Source organism: Scyliorhinus canicula, chromosome 4 (genome assembly GCF_902713615.1).
Source record: "Scyliorhinus canicula chromosome 4, sScyCan1.1, whole genome shotgun sequence".
In the NCBI taxonomy this organism is placed as follows: Eukaryota; Metazoa; Chordata; class Chondrichthyes; order Carcharhiniformes; family Scyliorhinidae; genus Scyliorhinus; species Scyliorhinus canicula.
Genome location: NC_052149.1, coordinates 138,916,895 through 138,928,062, shown reverse-complemented (window position 1 = coordinate 138,928,062; position 11,168 = coordinate 138,916,895). Strand labels below are relative to the sequence as shown.

The 11,168-nt window shown below is 49.8% G+C and overlaps 1 protein-coding gene across 2 annotated transcripts in view; it reads right to left on the bottom strand.

Annotated features, from left to right (window-relative positions):
- Positions 1 to 596: 596 nt before the first annotated feature.
- The window catches only part of LOC119965040 (apoptosis-associated speck-like protein containing a CARD), a 33,044-nt gene continuing 22,472 nt past the window's right edge, over positions 597 to 11,168 (bottom strand). For both annotated transcript variants that reach the window (XM_038795258.1, XM_038795259.1), the window contains exons 2-3: positions 2,957 to 2,998; positions 597 to 955 (exon numbers count right to left, since the gene is read on the bottom strand). In XM_038795258.1, the coding sequence (XP_038651186.1) occupies positions 687 to 955; positions 2,957 to 2,969 (282 nt within the window). In that variant the 5' untranslated portion in view covers positions 2,970 to 2,998 and the 3' untranslated portion in view covers positions 597 to 686. The remainder of the gene's footprint in view (positions 956 to 2,956; positions 2,999 to 11,168) is intronic.

Genomic DNA, 11,168 nt, shown 5'->3' with positions numbered 1-11,168 from the left:
AGGGAAGAACTTATGAGGAAAGGCTGAAGGACTTGAGGCTGTTTTCTTTAGAGAGAAGAAGGTCAAGAGGTGACTTAATTGAGGCATACAAGATGATCAGAGGATTAGATAGGGTGGACAGTGAGAGCCTTTTTCCTCGGATGGTGATGTCTAGCACGAGGGGACATAGCTTTAAATTGAGGGGAGCTAGATATAGGACAGATGTCAGAGGTAGGTTCTTTACTCAGAGAGAAGTAAGGACGTGGAATGCCCTGCCTGCAACAGTAGTGGACTCGCCAACACTAAGGGCATTCAAATGGTCATTGGCTAGACATATGGACGATAAGGGAATAGTGTAGATGGGCTTTAGAGGGGTTTCACAGGTCGGCACAACATCGAGGGCCGAAGGGCCTGTACTGCGCTGTAATGTTCCATGTTCTATGTTCTGTATGTTCTAACACCTATGAACAGATTGTCCCGTCATTATCACATTGCCCGCTTTGATCTTGCTCCCCATAAATTGGCTGCCACATTTCCTTTATCACAAGAGTGACTCTTCTTGGAAAATGTTTCTCATTGGCTGTGAAGGGCTTTGGGCTTGGTGTCATGAGGCCATCTTCAAATCAAGTCTTCTTTTCTTTTATTTACTATATAACTCAAAACATTTCAATATAAAAGACAAACTGGCTCTTAAATTAGATGATTATTCATTGATTAAGTTCTTTCATAAGGTATTGGTCTTGTTGCCACAGTGCGTCTTGGAGAATGTCCATTGCTCTCCTTCCTTTATGGATGACAGAATCCAATAATCGCCTGGCTTGCTCAGCACGTGTTTCTCCAGCTCGGATCGTCTCATATTCATTCTGATTGAGAACATCTTCCTGTCTCAGGATGTCCACGAGAGGTTCAACGAGGGAAATCCTTTCCACCAGGTCAAGCCGATGTTTCTCAATGAAATGCTTTGATGATTTAAGATCTAGAAAAAGAACAAGCACCAATTTACCACTTTGTGTGCCTCTTTGTGCCCTACATGGGCAGGATAAAGAGCAAGGACATGGTCTCTTTCCCCTCCTGAGTCGCTGCCATGGGTAAAAACCCAGGGCCAAATGTCCATTTGTCAGCGATGTCTCCACATAGTCGACAGAATGACTGCCAACAGGGCCAAGCATGGGCCAATCTATATCTTCAAATGCAAACAGAATTCACTTCTCGCCCATTATATCACACTGTGTGAGAGAGAATGAGGAGATATTATATCACACCATGGAGGCAGATTCACTTCCATTAATGTTAAGATTATTGCTGAAGAGTTGCTTAGGAACTGATCTATCAGCATTCATACTGAACCAGGATTGAGAAAAAGAGGCTGTGGAACTAGATAGCAATGAATAGTGCTGGAAGAGGCTTGATAATGATGTAGGGATAAACAGTAATGAAGGAAGGAGGTATGGATTTGAAGAATGGATGGATTCAATGGAGGGATGGATTCAAAGGAAGGTTGCATGATTAGGAAGATGTAATGTAAACTATGAGAAGAATTGTTGGCAATAATGAAGAAAGTGATGGTATCAGGAGAAAATGGATGGCAACTTTTGTGAGATGAACAGTAATGAGAGGAAAAAGCATTGAAATCAGACAAGTGCGTACAAGTGTTTACCTACTGTTTTTTTTTAAACGTATTTCATTACAAACATGTATCAAAGCAGGTTACAGCAAGTAAACACCCTGGGAAACATACTTCCCAACAATCAATTATAGAGTCTGTACACATTTTCCCCTTTTTCACCCCCCCCCCTCCCCATTACTCACCCCCCCCAATGCCCCTGCGACAAATAGCTCCTCAAACACGGTCACAAACATCCCCCACCTTTTCTCAAACTCCCCTGCTGAGCCCATTAACTCATACTTTTACTTCACTAACCACAGGAAATCGTACAGGTCACTGAACCAAGCCGCTACCCCTGGTAGCAATGCTGACTGTCACTCCAGCAAAATTTGCCGCCGTGCAATCAGAGAGTTGAAGGCCACGACATCAGCCTTCCTCCTTTCCATGAACTCCGGCCTCTCTGAAATCCCAAATATCGCCACCAATGGGTCCGGGTCCACCTCCTCCTCTGCTATCCTGGCTAAGACTGCGAACACTCCCGCCCAGAATCTTCCCAACTTTTCGCAACCCCGAAACATGTGCGCATGATTCGCTGGTCCCCGCCCACACCTCTCACACTCATCTGCTACCCCCTGAAAGAACCCACTCATTCTCGCCCGAGTCATATGCACCCTGTGCACCACCTTAAACTGTATCAGGCTCATCCTTGCACAAGAGGACGTCCCGTTTACCCTTCGACTCACTCTATACTCCCCAATTGATCTCAATTCCCAACTCCGCTTCCCATTTCTCCTTGATCTTCACCACCCGCTCACCTCGCTGTTCCCCCAGTCACTTATATATATCCCCAATTTTTCCCTTCCTTTCCACATCCGGAAACAGCAGTCGCTCCAGCAGGGTGTATCCTGGCAATCCAGGGAACCCCCTCCAGACCTGTCATGCAAAGTCCCTAACCTGTAGATACCTGAACTCACTACCCCTCGGCAGCTCTACCCTCTCCCTTAGCTCCTCCAGACTGGCGAACCCTTCCTCCAAATACAAATCCCTCACCTTGACCAGCCCCACTTCCCTCCACCCCCTAGATACACTATCCATTCCCCCCCGGCTCAAACCCATGATTCTTGCACAGCGATATTAGCACCAACATCCCTTCCATCCTAAAATGCCTCCTCAGCTGATTCCATATCTTCACCGTGGACTGAATCACTGGGCTCCCTGAATACCTACTCAGAGCCATTGGCAATGCTGCCGTCACTATAGCCCTCAAACTAGACCCCTTACAAGATTCCTCCTCCATCCTAACCCAATCTACCCCTTATGTTTTCCTACTTGTAAATAGTAATTTGTTATGTTCATTAACATCAGAATTACCTGTCCCACTCATTGCTCAGTCACATTGGCAGCAGGTCCTCCCTGTGGAAACAATATGGGTAGGAGGATTCAGTTAGAGATTAAGGCAACCGCAATCAGTTCTGAACAATACTAATTATATCACACTGAGAAAGAGGGAATGAGGGGGTATTATATGATGCTGTGAACAGTACCACTTCTTGCAAGTCTTTCCAAAATGTTTCCCAACTTTAGAAACACAGGAATAGCTGAATGAAACAAACTCTGAGCTCCATCTAAATTTACTTCCGATGATATTGGTTGTCGCTTTGCTAAACCTGATAATCAATCTTTTTTTTTAAATTTAGAGTACCCAATTCATTTTTTTTTCCAATTAAGGGGCAATTTAGTGTGGCCAATCCACCCAGCTTGCACATCTTTGGGTTGTGGGGGCAAAACCCACGCAAACTCCACACGGACAGTGACCCAGAGCTGGGATCGAACCTGGGACCTCGGCGCCTTGAGGAATTTGGACTAACCCACTGCACCACCGTGCAGCCCTTCTGATAATCAATCTCGATCAATTAGTCTCCAAAGGTTTCAGGAAGCAATCCTGGCGTAATGCTCAGTAGAAATATAAACAGGAGTTTTTTTAATGACTATGTTCGGGGGCGGGATTCTCCCCTCCCCGGCGGGGCGGGGGGTCCCGCCGTATTCGAGTGGCATCAACCACTCCAGCATTGGGCCTCCCCAAATGTGCGGAATTCTCCGCACCTTTAGGGGCTAGGCCCACACCGGAGTGGTTCCCACTTCGCCGGCTGGCGTGAACGGCCTTTGGCGCCATGCCAGCTGGGGCCGAAAGGACTTCGCCGGCCGGCGTAAGTCCACGCATGCGCGGAGCATCAGCAGCTGCTGACGTCATACCGGCGCATGCGCAGGGGAGGGGGTCTCTTCCACCTCCACCATGGTGAAGGCCATGGCAGTTGCAGAAGAAAAAGAGTGCCCCCATGGCACAGGCCCGCCCGCCGATTGGTGGGCCCCGATCGCGGGCCAGGCCACCGTGGGGGCACCCCCCGGGGTCAGATCGCCCAGCCCCCCCCCCCCCAGGGCCCCGGAGCCTGCCCGCGCCGCCAATCCCGCCGGCACCAGAGGTGGTTTAAACCACGTCGGCGGAAGAGGCCTGTCAGCGGTGGGACTTCGGCCCATCGCGGGCCGGAGAACCGCCACGGGGGGGCCCGCCGACCGGCGCGGCGCAATTCCCACCCCTGCCGATTCTCGGGCGGCGGAGAATTCGGTACATGGCAGGGGCGGGATTGACGCTGGCTCCGGGCGATTCTCCGACCCACCAGGGGGTCGGAGAATTCCGCCCCATGTTTCTAAACAGTGTGAAAGGTCGCCATGCAGAGCAGACAGGTGCTTGCTTCTATTCCCAATTACTTGTGCCAAGACAGAAGTTGGGTCCCAAAACTGGATTGCAAACCAGAACAATCAAAAAGAGAGAAAAAGGCAAAACATCACAATCAAGAAAAGGGATAAACAACAAACAACGCCTAATTAACTTAAATTCAAAAACTAACCAAATCCCCTAACAACTGATGGTGACTAACTCCTTAGAATGGGAAATAAATTCATACCATCTTTGATAGAACTTGTCCACTAACGCCCTGATAGTGAACTTGACTTTCCCAAATGCAGAAATGACATTAATTCACCCACCCAAGCAGAGGCACTAGGTGGAGTGGGAGACCCCCACCCAAGGAAAATTTGCCTCTGGGCTATCAACAAGGTAACGGCAAGAACATCCGCCTATACCCCAGACTGCATCACCGGCGATTCGGACACCCCAAATATGGCCACCAGCGGACACAATCTCCGACATGGTGTTAAAGAATGAAGCCCAGAAACCAATAAGTTTGGGACAAGCCCAGAACATATGCATATGGTTAGCTGACCCAAGAGAGCAATGATCACACCTATCTTCAACACCAGGGCAGAACCTGCTCCTTCTAGCCCTGGTCAAGTGTGTCTTATGCAAAACCTTAAACTGTATCAGACTCAGCCAGGTACATGAAGACGTGAAGCTGACCCTATGAAGGGCCTCACTCCACACCTCACCATTAAGAATAGGACCCAATCTGTGGCCAACGAACAAGCAGGAGAATAGCCAAGTAGCCAAGAATCAGGGGAAAGTAGCCAAGGCGTGAGATGGACAGAAAGACCCAGCGGGGAGAACAGCTAAACCTAAGAGAAAAGAAAGGTGAAACACAGGAGAAGGGGCGGGGGGGGGGGGGGGGGGGGGGGGGGGGGGGGGGAAGAAGGAGGAGATAGGGAACAATAGAGGGGAACCAGAGAGCGGGGTGAGGCGAGGGAATGAAAGCCGGTAGGTGAGCATGGGAAACGACAACAAACTCGGCAAATACAGTAACAGAGAGCAAGAAAATATGGGAGAAAGACGGGACGAACGGCCGAAGCGGAGGTGAACGCGGAACAACAATGGCAGCGAAAACAGCCCGGGAGAAGCAATTAACAACACCAACACCAGATCCATTCTCGTATTGCCCTCGTATTGGACATAACTACTGTAATTGTTTCTCCGGCACACAAATGTTCCCTCCCCAGTTCCCCCCCCCCCCCCCCCCTCCCCCCCCACAAACATGTGTCTACTTATTTGTTAAACGTAACATTGCTAACTATACACAGTTGCTGTTTTTGAATTGGTGTACAATGTCCTACCAGTCTATTTTATATTTCACTCTGTGTGCAGAATTGTAAATATACTGGGCGCGATTCTCCCAAAACGGGAGAAATCGTAAAGCTGGCGTCAAACCCGCCCAGAGCGCGCCCGCAGCGCGCCCCTTCCCGACCGGGAACCGATTCTGGTCCCCGGTCGGAGCTAGCAGCCCGACGCCGTAGGCTCCGGCATGACAGGCTTAACGAATATCGTTAAGCCCGCTTGCCGGAGTTAGCGCCGGCTGACGCGTCATATGACGTCAGCCGCGCATGCGCGGATTGGAAGACTCCAACCCGCGCATGCGCGGATGACGTCATCGTGTATTTGCGCGAAACCCGCGCATGCGCGGGCCGGGTTGACCCTCAGCCGCCCCGCGAATGGATACTGCAGGGCGGCGGAAGGAGAAAGAGTGCGCGGGCATCGGGCCCGCTGCCCGCGATCGGTGCCCACCTATCGCGGGCCTATGGCACCCTTGGCACGGCCGTGGTACTGCCGTGCCAATCGGTGCCATGGTTATGAAAAGCGAGTTTGTGACGCCGTTTTTACGAACAGCCAGACCAGGTGTGTTTGCCGTTCGTAAAAACGGCGTAATGGGCTGGGACTTCGGCCCATCGAACAGCTGTGAATTGCTGCCGGCCGTAAAAAAACGGCGGCAGCGATTCGGGTCGGGAGTTGGGCGGGGGGTGGGGGAGAATAGCGGGAGGGCGGGAAAAATGTCGGGAAGGCCCTCCCGCTATTCTCCGACCCGTCGTGGGGGTCGGAGGATTTCGCCCACTATGTTCAAACACCCAATAAAAAACATTTTAAAAAAAGAATAGGACCCAATTCACCCTCCCATTTCACCCTCACACCACTCAACAGAGCATTATCAGTTGAAAGGATTTGACCATGTGCGTCCAAAATAACCCCCCCCCCCCCCCCCTTGCCGCCCCCCATCAGGCCTAGCCAGAGACCGAATCTTCGTCATCAGGGAAGAGGGTGGCACCAAAGGACAGGAAGGAAAAGCTTTACGCAAAAAATCACAAACTTGGAAATATTTAAAAAGACTGGAATTGGGCAACTGGAATTTCTCAGCTAACTCCCTAAAAATGGCAAACCTCCCCTCCATAAAGAGGTTCCCAAACCACTCCAGACCCTTCACCTCCCAAGATTTAAATGTCGAGTCCAAAGCAGTAGGAAGGAAGAGGTGATTATTGCAAATAGGGACGAGTGAAGACAGGGAAAGGAGCTCAAAATGCTGTCTAAACCCTTTCCAAATCCTAAAGGAGGAGACCACCACTGAGTTTGAGGAAAATCTAACAAGGAAAAAAGGGAATGATGCAGGATTTATTGCAAGGAGAGTAGATGCAGTACAGGGACGAGCTTCCAATTGTCCCAAAATGGACCCGAAATGGCTAAACCATAACAATGTATTTTTTGAGTCATTTTTTTGAATGTTGGCTGCCCAGTAATAAAAAAATAAATCGAGGAGGACAAAGCCCTCCAATTGTCTGTCCCTTTGGAGCAGAACACTACAGATTCTAGGAGTCCTACTTGCCCAGATAAAAGAGGATATCAGTTTGTTAACCTTGATTAAAAAAGGATTTGAGGAGAAAAATGGTGAGAAAAATAAAAACCAAGGGAGCACATTCATTTTAATATTTGAACCCTACCCACCAAGGATAGGGGAGGCCATTCCACCTCTGCAAATCTGCTTTGATACTGTTAGTCAGGCTGATATAATTTAACTTATGAAGTGAGGCCCAGTTGTGGGCCACCGGGACCCCCAATCAACGGAAGTTTATCTCAGTAAGGCAAAAATTAACATCCCCAGTTGGGCTCGCCTCCCAGGGGGTTAACCGGGAAACATTCACTCTTACCTAAGTTTAATTTATACCCCGAGAAGGAGCCATAGATGTTAAGCAACTTCATTATGTCGTCTACGGAGGGGGCTGGATCCATAATATAATGTCCATTTACATAAAGGGACAGCCAATGCTCCACCTCTCCCTGACTAATCCCCCTCTACTTACTAGAGGACCTCAGTGCTATAGCGAACGACACTATCACCAGAGCAAACAGGAGTTGGGAGAGTGGACAGCCCTGCCTCGTGCCCCTATTCAAAGGAAAATAATCATAGTTCAAGGCGTTCGTATGAACACTGGCAATGGGGCCTTATACAACAGATGAATCCAAGAAATAAATTTGTAGCCAGGGTGTTTATGTTTTGATACATGTCTGTAATAAAATACATTCTTTTTAAAATAAATAAAGTTGTAGCCAAATCCAAAACTCCCAAGAATCTCAAATAAATACTCCCACTCCACTCTTTCAAATGTCTTTCAGCATCAAGAGAAACTATGACCTCAGGTTCGGGAGTTTATCAAGCAACGTATATTGGTTGACAATTGTTGGCCCTTCACAAAGCCTGTTTGATGATCCGAGATTATATTTGGGAGGCATGGCTCCAGCCGAAGCACCAGCACCTTAGCGATTAGTATGGCATCCGAGTTCAGAAGCAAAATAGGACGAAATGAATCATATTCTATAGGGTCTTTGTCCCTCTTAAGAATCAGGGTAATAGAGGCTGAATGAGGGTCAGAGGCAACCGCCCCCGGGATAGGGAATCATTGAATATGTCTAAAATTAAAGGCACAAGCTGCTCCGAGAATTTCTTATGGAATTCAATCGGAAAGCCATAAGGACCAGGGGGTTTGCCAGATTGCACCAACCAAATACATTTAAAAATGTCATAATAATCTTTATTAATAATCTTTATTATTGTCACAAGTAGGCTTACATTAACACTGCAATGAAGTTACTTTGAAAATCCCCTGGTCGCCACACTCCGGCGCCTGTTCGGGTACATAGAGGACGAATTCAGAATGTCCAAATTACCTAACAGCACGTCTTTTGGGACTTGTGGGAGGAAACCGGAGCACCCGGAGGAAACCCACGCGGACACAGCGAGAATTTAACCTGGGACCCTAGCGCTGTGAAGCAACCGTGCTAACCATTGTGCTACTGTGCCATCTCAGGGAGTAATGGGGTTTCCAACTCACTGCTCCTATCCACCTCAACTGGTAAGATGGGTAGGACATTTAGAATTTAGAACAGTGCAGCACAGAACAGGCCCTTCGGCCCTCGATGTTGTGCCGAGCAATGATCACCCTACTCAAACTCACATATCCACCATATGCCCGTAACCCAACAACTCCCCCTTTTTAGGACACTACGGGCAATTTAGCATGGCCAATCCACCTAACCCGCACATCTTTGGACTGTGGGAGGAAACCGGAGCACCCGGAGGAAACCCACGCACACACGGGGAGGACGTGCAGACTCCGCACAGACAGTGACCCAGCCGGGAACCGAACCTGGGACCCTGGATCTGTGAAGCATTGATGCTAACCACTATGCTACCGTGCTGCCCATGAAAGTCAAACATGATCGACCCATCTGCAGGCAGCTCCGATCTATAAAGTTTGCAGTAAGAAGATTCAAAAGCCGCATTAACCTGAGGAGATTGCTGCTCGAATTGAGTATTTGTGTGATCTCCCGGGAGGCTGCCTGCGGTTTAAGCTGGTGAGCCAGAAGGCGGCCGGTCTTCTCCCCACATTCATAAAACGTACCCGTGGAGCGTCATAACTGACATACCGCCCTGTTAGTCGACAATAGTTTGAACTGGGTTTGCAATTTTTTCCTACTTGGAGTAGGATCAAGTACGTACAGGTGATCCACCTCAAGGATGGAGTCCAGAAGTCTCTGCTGCTCCACCCTCTCTGTCCTCACCAAATGCACTGTGTGGGAGATCATTTTTCCCGAGGACTGTCTTCGGAGCCTCCCACAACGTGAAAGGTGATATTGAACGTTTGACAAATTTTCTATAGTCCTCTATGTCAGAAGACACATGCTCACAAATTTTTTTATCTGCTAATAATGCTGTGTGTAATCTCCAGGGTGGACATTGGGTGGGGCCAGACTCAAGCAAGAAATCAATACAGTGCAGGGCATGATCTGAAATAACAATTGCTGAGTACTCAGCCACCTTATGTGCAAGTCCAGGAAGTTGGAAATTCAACCAAGGCCTCTGCTTCTCATCACTGTGTGGTGGCCTAAAGTGTAGAAGATTGGACTTGTTTTATAATACCTCCTTTAGCTGCATGATCCACTGATACTGTGTCCAGCTTCACATTTCCAAGAGGTTTCTAAGGGCTTGGTTCACCTTGGTGAGAAAGCTGGTGGCAAATTAAAAGAGATGGAGGGCGAGATTCTCCAAATCCCCACCGGGTCAGAGGATCGCCAGGGGGCGGTGTGAATCCTGCCCTGTCGCTCCAACGGCAGCTGCCGAATTCTCTGGCGCCGGTTTTCGGGTGGCGGGCGGGGATCGCCTTGTGCCGGTCGGGGGCCGTTGGCAGCGGACTCCCCGGCAATTCTGCCAGCCCCGTTGGCCAAGCGGCCACCCGTTTTCGCCGGCATGAAATGGAGATGGTCCATCCCGGCGGGACCTGGCTTGGAGGGCGGCTAGCGGAGTCCTTGGGGAGGCACGGGGGGATCTGGCCCTGGTGGGGGGGGGGGGGGGGGGGGCCACGGTGGCCTGGCCCACGATCGGGGCCCACCGATCTGCGGGCGGGCCTGTGCCGTGGGGGCACCCTTTCCCTCCGCATTAGCCTCTGTAAGGCTCCGCCATGGCCGACGCGGAGAAGAAACTCCCTGCGCATGTGCAGGAAACACGCCGGCAGTTCTGCACATGCTCCAACGCACAACTTCCCACAGCGGCCTTTCGCCGCCGGTTGGCGTGGCGCCAACCCCGCCGGCGTCAGCCTAGCCCCCGGAAGTGCGGAGGATTCCACAACTTCCGGGCGGCCCGACGATGGATTGGTTCGCGCTGCTCTTGGTGCCGGTACGGGCCGCCCGCCAATTGCGGGAGAATCCCAGACGGAATTTTGAAGACTGTTTATTTCATAAGATCGCCCAAGCCCAGTTCATCTGTTGTTAAAACCCTCAATTGTGCTTTAGTTACTTCCACACTTGACTATTCCTAGTTGGCTTCTAATCTTTCAGCCTCTTGAAATCATCCAAAACTTTAACTCGCACCAAGTTCCATTCTCCTATCACCCCTGTGCTTGCTGACCTAAATTGGCCTCTGGTTTAGCAGCACCTCAGTTTTAAAATTCTCAGGCTTGTTTTCAAACCTGTCCATGACCTTGCCCCTCGCTGTCTCTGTTATCTCCTCCATACCCACAACTCTCCGAGATATCTGTGCTCTTCTCACTCTCGACTCTTACCCAGGCCCAATTTTAATCACTGTTGCTGGAACACACTGTTGCTGCACCCACACCACATGGACTGCAGTGGTTCAAGAAGGCAACTCACCACCACCTTCTCAAGGGTAATTAGGTTAAGGCAATAAAATGCAGTGAAGCCCAAACCTCTTGAATACATTTCTAAAGATCACTTCACCATTGATGGCTGTCCCTCCAACTGCCCGAGTCCCTTGGTCTGCAATTCTCTCCTTACTCCTCTCTGCCTATCTACCTCACT